The 14,904-nt window shown below is 40.6% G+C and overlaps 1 protein-coding gene across 2 annotated transcripts in view; it reads right to left on the bottom strand.

The window, feature by feature from the left end:
- Positions 1-14,904, bottom strand: part of PTGER3 (prostaglandin E receptor 3) — a 199,732-nt gene that overhangs the window by 125,280 nt on the left and 59,548 nt on the right. The window contains exon 3 of one of the 2 annotated variants that reach the window (XM_023209518.2): positions 795-886. The exons of the other annotated variant lie outside the window; for it this stretch is intronic. Within the exon in view, the coding sequence (XP_023065286.1) occupies positions 795-886 (92 nt within the window). The remainder of the gene's footprint in view (positions 1-794; positions 887-14,904) is intronic. 2 annotated transcript variants of the gene reach the window in all.

Raw genomic sequence — 14,904 nt, 5'->3', positions numbered from 1 at the left:
AACTGAGCTGCTTGAATGTTCATATCCATTATAACAACTTGTACTAAGCAAAGGAGTTACTGTACCTGACATTACCCAGAGAATAAAATAACAAGAGCACGCTTTTTCACTAAAATGAAGAGTTCAACCCATTTGATAAGTCAAGTGTGCTATCTCTGCAAAAATAAACCTTTTCACAGTCTTTCTTAAAAACAAACAAACAAAAAATCACACAATGCTGTAATACCCAGCAGACTTTCCACTCAATTAGCCACTAATAGAAATATTAAAAAGAGGTGCTTGAGGGAGGAAGCTAAAGCTCGAAATTTGATACATGACATTTGGGATTAAGTTCTTCTGCCTTTTAGAGTATTCATTCATTGAAGTACATGTTTTATTCAAAATAGATCTAATCAAAAGTTCAACTAAGAGTGTGCTAGCCATATGAGCCATATGGCGAACAAGCTGGCTTCTGATACCTAATTAAAATAGGAGTAGCTTAGCCTTAACATACTCCTGGAAACTATCCTTACTATGAAAAAATCAGTGACTTGCAGATTCTTTCATGGCAAGAGACTTGATCAATCACAAGATCAGACTCGAGCCAGTTTCAAAAACCTCTTGGTCGGAGGAAACTTAAGTAGAGTTTTAAAAACAACAATTCCTCTAAGGAATCTACTATTCTTAATCAGACGTATATGTTTAATTTGCATTTTAATTCTCAGAGATAGTCTGCCTTTGTAGCATGAACTCAGATTAGAACAGAGAGATGGGAGGAGGCTATGCTGTAAATCCCGGCAGTTTCTAAATCTCACCTTTCCAAATGGTCACTCCACATCAAGGTTGAGGAACACTGGCAGGGTAAGGAGGTGGAGCTGGATGCATAGTTGTTTGTGTGGTACCTGATCTGTGAACAGACAGAGGATTTCACAGCACACTTCTTTGAGTATTTTGAAAGAAAAGCAAAACCAAAACATGCATAACAAAGTCACTTTGGCTATGATGAATAAGGATGTTTTAGATATTACCTTCCTAGGACCATCTCATTTCTACTTCCAAGCTTTGACTCACACTTATTTCCTCCGACACTTAGACATCAAATACCACTTGCGAGCCGAGACCATGTCTGATATGACTGGGGAAGTTATCATAGCACTTGTTAAACACTGAATAAGAACTCATTGACCTCAAGTGACTAGTGAAGACAAATCTAATTCAACCACCCTCCAGTTGATTATTTTTCGTGATTTCCCATTGCTCTGGGATAAAGACTAGAATTCTTTTTTTTTTTTTTTTTTTTGAGAGGGAGTCTGGCTCTGTCGCCCAGGCTGGAGTGCAGTGGCCGGATCTCAGCTCACTGCAAGCTCCGCCTCCCGGGTTTACGCCATTCTCCTGCCTCAGTCTCCCAAGTAGCTGGGACTACAGGCACCAGCCACCTCGCCCGGCTAGGTTTTTGTATTTTTTTTTTTAGTAGAGACGGGGGTTTCACCGTGTTAGCCAGGATGGTCTCGAACTCCTGACCTCGTGATCCGCCCGTCTCGGCCTCCCAAAGTGCTGGGATTACAGGCTTGAGCCACCGCGCCCGGCTTGAGCCACCGCGCCCGGCCTAGAATTCTTAACATGACATCAAAGGCTGTTTTATATGGCCTCAGGACACAACTTCAGCCTCTTTTCAAACTTTTTGCCTTTTTGGTCTTCTGTGCTCAGGCTATACCAGCCATCTTCGAACATTAAGAACAGTGTCATCTTCCTTTATACCTCAGGGCCTTTGTAATTGCACTTTCTTCTGCCTGGAGTATGCTTCCATTTCTTCATCACCTGGCTAACTTCTACTCATCTGATAGATCTCAACTTGGAGAATCACTTCCTTGGAGAACATCCTGTTGACTAGGACTGGTCCCCCACTATACGACATCTACTATTTTTTTCTTTCAGGAACTCGTGTTGTATGAAATGTATAGTTATGTGTGTGATTATTTATTGAATATGTGTCATTGCACCTAAGCTATAAGCTTCATGAGAGCAGGAACCATGCCTGGTTTTGCTTACCACTGAGTCTCCAGCAGCTACCACAGTGCCTGGCACAGAAATCATGGTGGATAGGCATTTGTGGCCTGAATGGACAATGCTGCACAGCCAATCCTGAGGCCCATCCCTCCACAGCATTCTCCATGTTACACATCTCCTAAATTCATTGGATGTTACAGCCGAAAAACGATTCCTTTTTTTTAATATATAAATTTCTCAGCAATTGTCTTTAAGAAAAAGACAGAATAAAATTAATTCCTCATAAAAATTTGTTAGAAGAGAAAGGAGAAAGAAATAAAATCCAATGCTTCTTCAGTCTTTTTAAATTGGCTTCCTAAGGTTTTATTTTATCTCTCAAAAATTTAATTAAGATTATCTTAAGCAACATGACCATCTTAAGTGGCATGGCATTATACAAGCTGTCTAGACAGACATATAGTTTTCCAATTCTTAACTGTGTTAAGCTAATGGATGATTTCTGTTTTAGGTAGGCAGTGCTGTGTGAAGAATCATAAAATGCCATGTCTTCTTTGCAGCAAAAGTTACACTTTGACCAATACCTATTCCACAGCAAACAGAAAAAGTTTAGTGGCAATTCACACAGAAATTTTATGGGTCTGGAAGAGTGGTCAGACTTGGAGGAGAAAGGAAAACAGGTTTTGGGGTTTTCTAAAAAATTTTTTCTGCAAGACTTTCAAAGCCCCCTTTGTACTCCTATGTGAGAAGATTCTCCATCTGCTAAGGAACAATCTGGTTAGGGTAAGTTCTCACCTTAGCTGACCACTAGGTTCCTCTTCCTGCTTTTATGCTGCTTGGTGCTTATTTAGAGCCCTGCTTTAACTAAGGAAATGCCCTTGGGCTTGCATTATTTGTTGGCTAAACTTTAGAAGCAGACTACAGCTGTAGGAATTTCGATATCACATACCTGTACAATGCAAATAGCAGGAGATTAAAAAAAACAAAAAAAAAAACAAAAAAAAGAAAACAAAAAAACCTAAAAGAAGCACTGCAAGGTAATTTGTGAAGAGCCAAGAGTTCTGAAGCATATGTTTCCCTAGAGGCACTGTCTGTGGAGCACAGAGGATTTTTAGGGCTCTGAAACTAATCTATGATTCCATAATAGTGGACATGTCATTATACATTTTTCCAAACCCATGGAATGTACAACAGCAACAGTGAACCCTAATGTAAACTATGGACTTTGGGTAATAACGCTGTGTCGCTGTAGATTCATCAGCTGCAATAAATATACCACTCTGGTAGGGGACATTGATAATGGAGGAAGCTATGCATATGTGAGGACAGGGGGTCTGTGAAAAATCTCCGTACTTCTCAATTCTGCTATGGACTGCTCCAAAAAATAAATTCCATTTTTAAAAATTGTTGTATATTGGAGATTATATATGATTTGATCTACTAATAGCCTTGTTACTACTGTTTCTGACCCAAGTTTTCCTTCTCCTTAACATGTCCTTCATATTGTTTCCAAGGCAAATCTTGGCAAATCATAAATATCTTTGAAAGTTTCCCATTTCTAAAAGATAAAGACTACCATATGTCAGGTGATGCCAAACCCCTTTGCCTTTAATTTCACTTCATGCTTAAACTCTTTAATACCCTGATCTTCATTCACACCAAATATGGCCTGTCCTGAAAGTATAAGAATAAGCAGGTACTAATGAGCCTCTCTTAGAGATATCAGCTCTTGCAGCCATAAAAATTTTCCTTCATGCTGCCTAGGATCTTCCTGCCTGAAATAAATCTTGTTCTTGTTCCAACTAAACTTATAGCTCTGCTGCGTTCTTCCCAAATTTCCAAGTATATAACATCCAGTCTGCCAGCAAAGTTTATCCTCCCTCTGGATGTGAGAGCCCAAAGATTTCAATTTAGACAGCTTTACTTCCTAAACTGTGTTACAGGATATTTTAAAATAATTCAGTTAAGGTGGTGCAGACTATTTATCAGTGTACTTGGAGAAAGGGTCGGTGTTGACCTTCCAATTTGAATTTAACTCTTGGGCTAAATTGTTTTCCTATGGCAATTCTGAAAGATGATTGATGTGTGAATGCAGATGCCACAGACACCAAATGGAGACTACACAAGCATAGCTCATTTGTTTGGCCTTCTGCTATGGCTCATTTGTGGACTCTGTGGCTGTTTATGGTTTAGCTGAGGATGCCTGATGCCTGTATTCACAGAGCCATGTTGCCTCTGTGGGCTGAACACTGTGCTAGTTTGTCTGCAACATTCCTTCCAGAATGACCCAGCTGTACCACAGGGTTATAGCTACTTTCCATCATGTCGTTAATAGTTATCTCTGCTCACCCACCACTCTGCTCACATACCAGCTCACTAATTTATCCACATCCACACTGCTTGATCCTGAATAACTGAGGACTATGATGGTCTGTGCTGTCACCTTCAGAATTTCAAGGCCAGATTTGTAACATGGCATAAAGCTAGCTAGATTTTGAAGGAACAAAGAGAAAACTATCCTAGAATTCCCTCTCTTCACCTCTGATTACTTGAGTCCTTGTAACAGGTCATCCCGCTCCCATAGCTATCCCCTCCCTCTTCCAACTTCCTGACCACTGGCTCCTTTCCATCCACTTTCAGATATGTGGAGGCTTCCCTTGTCTTGGGAAACCAATACACACAAACACCTGTGCTTGATTGTCTCTACTCCTTCCTACAAGCGCAGTCCAATGTTTTGCCTTCCTTTACCACCAGCTTCTTTAAGTGACATACAGTGTCAGATGCTCCTAATTCCTCTCCTTTTAACTCCCTCCTAAACAACTGACCAGAATCAGAAGGTCCTCTCCCTTTGTCAGGCACTGTTCAAACACTTTAGAAATAATAATTCATTTAATTATTTGTAATTGGTACTCTTATCATCTTCACTTGAGATATGCAGAAACTGAGGCATAAATAGGTAAAGTAACTTGCCTAGGGTCACCTCCAGGTGAGTGGCAGAGTTTGAATTCAAATGCCAGGAGTTTAGTTCCGGAACACATGTCCTAACCACACTCTACTGCCTCACTCCCTCCAAATTCTATAATTGTTTTTCATTACTGTGCTAATAAAACTAGTCTCTTAGAAACTTTTGGTATATGCTCTCATCTGATATTGTAGTACTCAGGCTAGATATACCTGTACTGCATATTAAGTTCTAGAATTGACAAACCTCCCCCTGCTTTTTATTCAAGTATAATGAAATTTCATTAAGCTGGAATGAACACATTATTCTGATAAGGGTATAACTAAATTTTATATTGTTCGTGACATAAAATAGAGTTAATTGGTCAAATTAATAAGCAAAACATATAAGGTAGTAGGAGCAGCATTTGACCTACTCAAGGGGGAAAATATAGATAAGTTTAGAAATACAAATCCAGGCTTCTGATATCAAAGGAGTCTTTCCTGATCCAGATAATAATATGTATAATGCACTTCTTGATTCCTGCCTTGCAGGAGTGTGTACTCTAGTTGGGAAGCAATTGAAATAACAAGAAATAATAGAAAATGGCACATAGTCACAGTCCAAAGCATAAGATGGTGATGTTCACCATCATCTACTTTGTTAGAATTTGCAGACTATATTCTGAGCATTGGCAAGTTCTTCTTAGGCACCATGCCACCAAGAGAGTAGTGATCCCTGTGGGCAGAAACAAAACTGCACATTTTAAAGCTAAAAGGAGCCTTGGAGATGATGTAATCCAACTCTCTTATTTACAGATGAGGATATGAAGCCACTTTTTTTTACAGTCAAAAAGGTAGCTTGCAGCAAAGTCCTATCTGGAATCTAGCTTCCTCTTTCTGCTCTATCACTAGGCCCAGTAATAGATTTGTAGATTTTATCCCCGCATAAATACCCTAGAACATACCTTATTCAGCAAATGCTTGTTTCTTAAAAAAATAAATAAAAGTGTGGATAACTGAGCAGGGTTAAAAAACTAAAACATGTGAACTGGGCCAATTATACTACTCAGTGAGCCCCACAACAGCAGAGATTTTCATGTTTCTGTTTGCTGATGGAACCTCAGTGACTAAACCAGAGTCAGCCACAACGTGGTTTAATTACTATGTGGTATTTGAATGAACGATTTCTTCTACATGTTTTTATATACAATGTCTATTTTATATACAATGTGTAGATATTATTTCTATTTTATAGGTGAAAAAAAAATTTAAGCTGAGTGAGGTTGGTTTGCTCAAATCTAGACCTAGAACCAGAACTAGAAACCAGGCTTTTGGTGCCTACTACATGATTTAGTTGTAAAAAAGATAGCTTTCATAAAAAATTTATTGGTTATTCTGTACAGGGAATACAGATAGATTTGTCACTTCAGCAGAATTCTGAGGAAATGGGTATAGCTAGCACGTTATCTACTGTCATTATTTATTTGCTGGTCTTTTCGGTGTGAGCCATCATTTCTAGTCCGGGGCCTGCTGTATCACACTAACAACAAAAATAAACCGTTTCCCCTTCTTACTTTCCAAAGTTTCCTTCCTTTCTTATCTTTCCTCTCAGGATTCAAACTGCCTGGAGAAACCAAGTGGGTAAGCCAGGGACTCTCCTTCCAATGATCATTCTCACAACCCTTCATGAGACTCTGAGCAACTCAAACTGTATTAAAGCCTCTAATGCCTTACAACCATCTCCTCAATTTAACTTCATCTTTCGGAGTTTTTACAGCCTCACTGTCCAAAGAGATTATACAGTTACTAGGCTTTTTAACTTCTAGCACTGCTTTCTGAATCTTCATCTTTTAAGGGGGTTCTGTGTTTTTCTCTTTCTAAAACATCAAAATATATTCTAAAGATAATAGACCTTAAATGCAGTTATACTGGTCTCCTCACAATAGTACAGACTGTAGAAGCCTTAAGAATTCAGAGAAAGGGGAAACATAAAAATAACTGAGGGGAGTTAAGGTTTCATAAGGAGGTACAGAGCATGAAAAGAAGAACTGAAAGGGAGCAGGGGACGGCTTGAACAAAGACAGGACTGAATGAGCAAGAGTGGAAGGCAGCAAGTAAATACAGCTGGTTATTGTGGATGTTTCACTTTTGGACTAAGATTGGATAGGGCTGGATGGCAATTGAAGAAATAGAACTGTTACCACTTTCAAATAAGTGGGAACTTTGACATAGTTTGGGGAGATTGATAGCCAAAAACCCTAGGCAGGAAGAAGGGTAAACTCTAGAACATACTGCCCAGCTGGAATCCTGGTTCCACCAGTTATTAGCTGCGTGACCTTGGGTAAGTTACTGCAACTTGCTGTGCCTCAGTTTCCTTCTTGGTGGAATGGGAATAAAGGTTGTAACTACCCCTATAAGATTGTTGGTGGGATTAAAGGGTTAATGCAGACCACCCATTATGTCTGTAATCCCAGTGCTTTGGGAGACCTAGGCAGGGGGATTCCTGGAGCCCAGGAATTTGAGGGAGCCCAGGAATTTGAGCCATGATTGCACCAATGCACTCCAGCCTGGGTGACAGATCAAGACCCTGACTCTTAAATTTTTAAAAAAGGGGTTAATGTATATTAAGCATTTAGAACAGAATCTGACACAATGACACAAAGTAAGCACGCAGAAAATATTAGCTATTCCTATTTCGGCCATAAGGGACAGGCCATTTATTATGCTAGCCTCACCTACAGGTTCTTGTAAGGAAAATTCCCTATCCCACAACTTCTGCTGAAGAGGCAACTACAGGTCACCTATTTTGTGCAAAGATTCTGTACATTTTAGGCATACCTGATGGGACAAGACGTGCAAGCTTAAGCCATAGGTTAGCCACTGATCTATGACTTTGCCAGTCAAGGAACAGTGACCTTATAAGGAAGAGGCTTCCTTTCTTGAGAATCTCAAGAAAACAAGGAAGATTCGTATCAGGAACAGAGCCATGAGGAAGAAGATGATTAAGCTAAGAAATTATATTGACAATGCAGAGAAAAAAATAGACAACTGTTAATAGAAACACAATTATGACAAGCAGAAAATAGCTGGGTCCAATAATGGTGGACAATAGGCAAGGGATTCCATTTCCCCCAGTTGTTGATTTTTGGGATCTTAATCTACTCTCCAACTCCAGCCTACACACTCCAAGCCATCATGTTGTTTCATTTTTCTTTTCTTTTCTTTTCTTTTTTCTTTTCTTTTCTTTTCTTTTCTTTTCGTCTCCTCCTCTCCCCTCCCCTCCTCTTTCTTTTCTTTCTTTTCTTCCTTTCCTTCCTTTTCCTTCCTTCCTTCCTTCCTTCCTTCCTTCCTTCCTTCCTTCCTTCCTTCCTTCCTTCCTTCCTCTCTTTCTCTCTTTCTCTCTCTCTCTCTCTCTCTTTCAAGACAGACTCTGTCTCAGTTACCTAGGCTGGAGTGTAGTGGCACAATCACAGCTCATTACAACCTAACATCCTGGGCTCAAGCCTCCCACCTCAGCCTTCCAAGTAGCTGGGACTACAGGCATGCATCACCACACCCTGCTAATGTTTTTATTTTTTGTAGAGATAGGGTCTCACTATGTTGCTTAGGCTGGTCTCTAACTCCTGAGCTCAAGTGATCCTCCTGCCTCAACCTCCCAAAGTGTTGGGATTATAGGCTTGAGCCACTGTGCATGGCCCATAATGCTGTTTCTATTACAATAAACCTCCTCTTGCCTAAGTTAATGTAAGTGGTGATCTATTTCCTATGGCCCAAAGAACGTAAATAACCAACCAACACAAACACCTTAGGTGATGAGTTTGGGTATCCGACACTTGCTTTAGTGATCCCTGGTACTCATCAGACTCATGGCCCTCCAGTGCACCCTCCATGCTCCCCCCACAGTTATCCTCATTCAGAATGGGATCCCATTCCTTTTGACATGCACAGGCTAATTTTCTTTGAAGGGCAAGTTCAAATTCCACTTTCTCCATGAATACATGGAGACTATACTGGACAGAGGTGGATCCAGGTTTTGTGGCATCTGAAGAGTATAAAACTTTCTTTAATAAAATGAATATAAAATTAGGTCCCTAGGAAAAGGCCTGTGCAAGTGAGAGATTTTGAAACTTCAGCTTCATTCACTTCCCTGTACATCTACTTCTGATACCAGGTCAAGAGGGATGTTTTCTCCATGAAATTATTCTACCAGGTATATTTTACAATAGTGTGTGTAATCACACAGACCTGCTACATAAATAAGCTCAGTCCTACACCTGCTGCCTCCCACTTTGGGAATATCATTTGTGATTGGACTGCAGTATTCCACCCCCCCTGGGCTTTTGGGAAGAAATTCCTAATGTCTGACAGATCTACTGTCAGATTTGGGAGGGAAAACATTGATCAGTATATGACACTACTCCTGCTCATCCAGCATCTAGCATGTGCCACCTAATATTGGTAGCTAAGCCATTCTCCACACAACTGTTTCTAAAGAGAATCTGCTCATTACACACAGATATACACAGACATCTCAACATATATGCTTCATAAAATTGCTGCTTTTTTTTCTATTATCCTTAAAATAAAGATGAATATCTACTTCACGGGCCACAAGTGTCCTGTCCACCTCTCCACCATCATTCCTCTCTCTCTCCCACTCCATATTAGCAGAGCTAAAAAATGTACTGTCCATTTGTGGACATCTATGAAAGGGAGCAGTCAATAACCATTAGGAGGCTGGGCGCGGTGGCTCAAGCCTGTAATCCCAGCACTTTGGGAGGCCGAGACGGGCGGATCACAAGGTCAGGAGATCGAGACCATCCTGGCTAACCCGGTGAAACCCCCTCTCTACTAAAAAATACAAAAAACTAGCCGGGCGAGGTGGCGGGCGCCTGTAGTCCCAGCTACTCGGGAGGCTGAGGCAGGAGAATGGTGTAAACCCGGGAGGCGGAGCTTGCAGTGAGCTGAGATCTGGCCACTGCACTCCAGCCCAGGCGACAAAGCGAGACTCCGTCTCAAAAAAAAAAAAAAAAAAAAAAAACCATTAGGAATAGTTATCCCTGCTTTTAAATTCTGCTGTTTTTTCACTTCCTCCTACCCCATTCACCCTTGGCTCAGTTTAAGGTCTCAGTAAAGACTAATAAAGAGGTGATAGATTTGTTAATTGGCTTAATCATTGAACAGTGTAAACATATATCAACACATCACATCATACCCCATAAATACAGAACATGTACAGTGACTATTTGTCAATTAAAAATAAAATAAATCACAAATTTCTAAAAAGAAGCTAAACAAATAAATGAATAAGGAGCTATATAAGGGCGAAGCTTTGAAGAATGAAAAAAGGAGGCTTCCCAGACTGACTAGAAGCACAGTAGAGAGAGGAGAGCCACCTAGAGAAACAGATCAGAGAGAGCCTGAAGGGACCTGTGGAAATGCAAGAGCACAGCCCAGAGAGAGGCCTGTCAGTGACGGCCAGAACCTAATCACTCCCTGGAACTATCAGAGTGCTCGAGAGGGACGGCATCTCATGAAGTCACCCAGGATGTGCTTGAGTTCTTTTAATTAATCTGAAAAAAAAAAAAAAAAAAAAAGGAACTTTCTATGGCTAGAACTGGGGATATTTGGAAACATCCAGAGTCAGTTATTGACTATCAGTACCACTTGATTATCAGTTCCATTGAGGCAGGGTTCAAATCTACCTTGTTTCTGCTCTATGCCCACATATCACAGTGCCTATCCCATAGTATGAACTCATTAAATATTTAGTGAATGAATGGATAATCTTTTCAACAAGACTCAAGCTCTTTGAAACCAGAGACTGTGTCATAAGTATTCTGTAACTCTAAAGAAAGCACAATGCCTAACACAGAGTGACACTAGTTACGATTTGCTGTCTGATTTAGAAGGCTCTTTATATGCCAAAGGGAGATTTTTTTCTTTCAGCCTGGTGATAACCATGCACACCTGGTCAAATTCACATCCTGCCTTATCTTTTATGTGCTCCCAGCTCTGTAAAGGTAAAACAAGCAAAAGGAAGAACAATGATTGGTATCAAAAATATAGTAGTCTAGAGACTAATCCTTCCCTGAACTATCTTTGTCACTTTCTGATTCATTGAATTTGGTTGGTTTGTTCCACAAATAGAACCTTCTGGCTCTCAGAACCATGAGGAAACAGCCATATCCCTGGAAGCAGACTTTAACAAGAGGCTGCCTCCTGAAAGGTCCTAGTCCCCAGGGATTTATTGCCATGGAAAGCCTGAACTGGCCGGAGGACGAATTGTACACATAACCATTGGGTTGAGTACAGAAATTGTTGTTACTAGATAAACAGTTCTGTATGGTTTCGCTGGTGTGAGTATCTGCTATGTTGCTAATCGGTATAAATAGTAACATTATTAAAGTTCATTAAGGTTGGGTGCGGTGGCTCATGCCTGTAATCCCGGCGCTTTGGGAGGCCAATGGATGTGGATTACCTGAGGTCAGGGGTTTGAGACCAGCCTGACCAATGTGGTGAAACCCAGTCTCTACTAAAAATACAAAAATTACCCAAGTGTGGTGGCACACACCTGTAATCCCAGCTACTTGGGAGGCTGAGGCACAAGAATCACTTGAACCAAGGAGATGGACATTGCAGTGAGCCAAGATCACACCTCTGCACTCCAGCCTGGGCAATACAGTGATACTCTGTCTCAAAAAAAAAAAAAAATTCATTAAATTAACCAAATTATTCTAACTATTCAAAATTGCTCTACTAATAAAACAGTAAGGGTAACTCTGCAAGACAGAGGTGGGAGGATCACTTGAGGCCAGGAATTTGAAACCAGCCTGGGCAACACAGCAAGATCTGTCTCTACCAAAAAAAAACTTTTAAATTAGTCAGGTGTGCTGTGTGAGCCTATAGTCCCAGCTACTCAGGATGCTGAGGTGGGAGGATGAGAGGATCCCTTGTGCCCAGAGTTAGAAGATGCAGTGAACTATGATTGTACCACTGCACTCCAGCCTGGGCAACACAGTGAGACCTTGTCTCTAGAAATAAAATTTTAAAAAAATTTAAGTCAATAAGGAAAGCCCTTTAAATTAGTTAATAATGTAAAGGAAATAAAACAAGAAAAATATGTATTTTTCAAAGACAGTTAAGGATAAAGTTACACAATTCAGAAAAATTAAAGAGATATTTTGGTGAAACAACAAAAATGTTCTCTTAATCTTCAAAAACTTACCAATACATTTTCCTGAATTGGTGATAATATTGTCTTCCGTCCCCTCCCCACCCTCATGGAAACCCTTCCATCATGATAGCCCTAGGGAAAAGGGAGAGCCAATGCCAACTTGAGCAGCAGGAGGAAACCTTTGCAAGGAAGGGCCTTTGCAGACAAAATCCTTCTAGTGCTAGAAGAGGGGAGAGCATAGAAAGAGGAGTAGGAGATAACATCCTTACTTCTCCATTACAATGACCTCAGAGTCAAAATTAGAAGCAGGAGAAAGACCAGAAACATCACAGAGAAAGAAGAAATGGTCACAAGCTGTTTAGTATACAGGCTGATGAGGTGTCACCGCATGTGTGTGTGGACATGAAGGAGAAAGCCAATTACCATTCCCTGACTCTCCTCCAGCCACCCTGAACTCTCCCTGGGGTTTATGGAAGGCAGTGGAAAGCTGCACACCATAGAGACTGCCATGGAGTTGCTATTGTTGGAGGCCGAAAGAGTGAGGGTCATGATCAACTCAGTGTACCACTGGAGGCTATGTGAGTAAACTGTTTCTCATAAATGCAGAATGTTTGCAAACTGACAAACTGTATATGCCACCCAGAAGAACTGCAGGAGGGCAGTCACAATCCAGGCACAAGTGTTTCTTGTGATTAGGCAAATGTGAAGCCTATTAGTAATAATGTGAACCTGTGATCAATTAAGCAGCTGACCAGTCGTTACCTCCTCCTCCATGCTCTTTCTACCCAATAAATATAAAGGGCTGCCTCTGCTCACTAAAAGCAGGGAGTTCTCTTCTTCCCCTGGACCCTTCCTTAAAATAGTTACTTTTGTCTCAAGTTTTCATTTCCATGTTCGTCACTTTATTCAGTCTTGTAATGACCTTCTCAGGCAGTAACAGTAGTAACTGTCGTAGTGACGGTCTCAAGTAGTAGCAGTGGCAGTCTGTCACAGCTATGATTAGGGCCAAGATGACATTGTTAGAGGCATTTGAACCAGAGCAACTCTGAAATCTACTGGGCTGCATTCCCAGACGGTTAGGCATTCTAAGTCACAGGATGAGATGGGAGGTCAGCGCAAGATACAGGTCATAAAGATCTTGCTGACAAAACACTTTCGGTAAAGAAGTTGGCCAAAACCGGCCAAAACCCACCAAACCCAAGATGGCGACAAGAGTGATCTCTGGTCATCCTCACTGCTACACTCCCAGCAGCACCATGACAGTTTACAAATGCCACGGCAACAACAAGAAGTTACCCTATATGTTCTAAAAAGGGGAGGCATGAATACTCAGCCCCTTGTTTAGCATATCATCAAGAAATAACCATAAAAACGGGCCACAAGCAACTCTCAGGGCTGCTCTGTCTATGGAGTAGCCATTTTTTATTCCTTTACTTTCTTAATAAACTTGCTTTCACTTTACTCTGTAGACTCACCCTGAAGTCTTTCTTGCCTGAGATCCAAGAACCGTTTTTTGGGATCTGGATCAGGACCCCTTTCATGTGACACCGTGGCAGAGACAGCAGTTCCTATGAGGGGACGAGCCTAAGGCAATGGACTGTAGGAAGGAAGTGGCTGTGCCTCAAGGGTCTTCTGTGCCACTGAGATGACAGTGAGGCCAAGTCAAGGAAGCCGGACCACAAGGTGAGAACGTGCTGAGGAAACCGTTCCCAGGTTTCACCGGCACTGAAATCAATGGTGGATGCCAGTGTCTGTGATTCTGGGGATTTCAGGGAGGACTCAAAGGGCAGGATCAGGACGTACTTTTGATAAGCTGCCTCCCTTCACTTATCTGCATTATCACAAGGGCATGTGAGCTTTCTCCTTCACACAGATGCCATCTTGGCTAAGGGAAGGGCGTGCTGGGAGAAACCATGAAAGACAATATTTGCCTCAAAGAGATTGAATTAATCCAAAATGAGAAAATAATGGATTGACAAAATATCTTCAACTGCAAGATCAAGAACCTATTTCCTACTCTTCTACCTCCTAGTTCCTGCTCCAGCCAGCAGAGACCAAACATTTGTGAGAGTTTTGTTCTATCTAGAAAAATTTTAAACAGATATCTTTAAGCACCTAAAATTGTATTAATTTTATAATTAGTATTTACTATAATTGTATTACAGCCTCATTGTACACTGTATAATTTTCACTCTGGCCATTAGCAAAACAGAGACTCTAAGAGCCAAAGAGCTATCAATGGCACTAAAAAAATATGGTTATGGTTTTCCCCTTTATAAATCTGTGAATATGAGCCTTTACTTTTCCAGTTTGAGGTATTATAAAGGTGACCAGGAAGGAAACAGAAATGATGTCAAAGATAACTAATAAAACCAGGCCATTCTAATTCCAAACAAGAATATATGTCTAAAGACAAATTAAGTCTGACAAAACATGTAAGTTATGTTTTGTTGTATCATCAGTAACAGGAGTCAATCAAGGGTCTTATTGCAATTTTCTCTACAGTTTTACAAGGTAAATTATAAGAAATACAGCTCAGATAGAAAGAAAATATTAAATGCACTCTTCTAGTATATTACCACATCAATAGTTGAGAAGGATTAAATAAGATTAAAGTCTATCATAAATATGGTAATTGCACTAAGTAGTTCCACGATAAATCAATCTTTATTTTCCAAGTAAGAGCTGATTTGATTGATCTCTATGCACTTCAGTGTTCTGGAAGATTTCCTAGTCCCTGAAGCTGCAGGTGTGGTCACTGTCTGGGGCAAAACGCTTAATGCAACTGAGAAGTTATTTGT

The sequence above is a fragment of the Piliocolobus tephrosceles genome, chromosome 1, assembly GCF_002776525.5.
Source record: "Piliocolobus tephrosceles isolate RC106 chromosome 1, ASM277652v3, whole genome shotgun sequence".
NCBI classification, from domain to species: domain Eukaryota; kingdom Metazoa; phylum Chordata; class Mammalia; order Primates; family Cercopithecidae; genus Piliocolobus; species Piliocolobus tephrosceles.
Note: the sequence above shows the minus strand (reverse complement) of the source record. Positions and strands in the feature narration are given on the sequence as shown.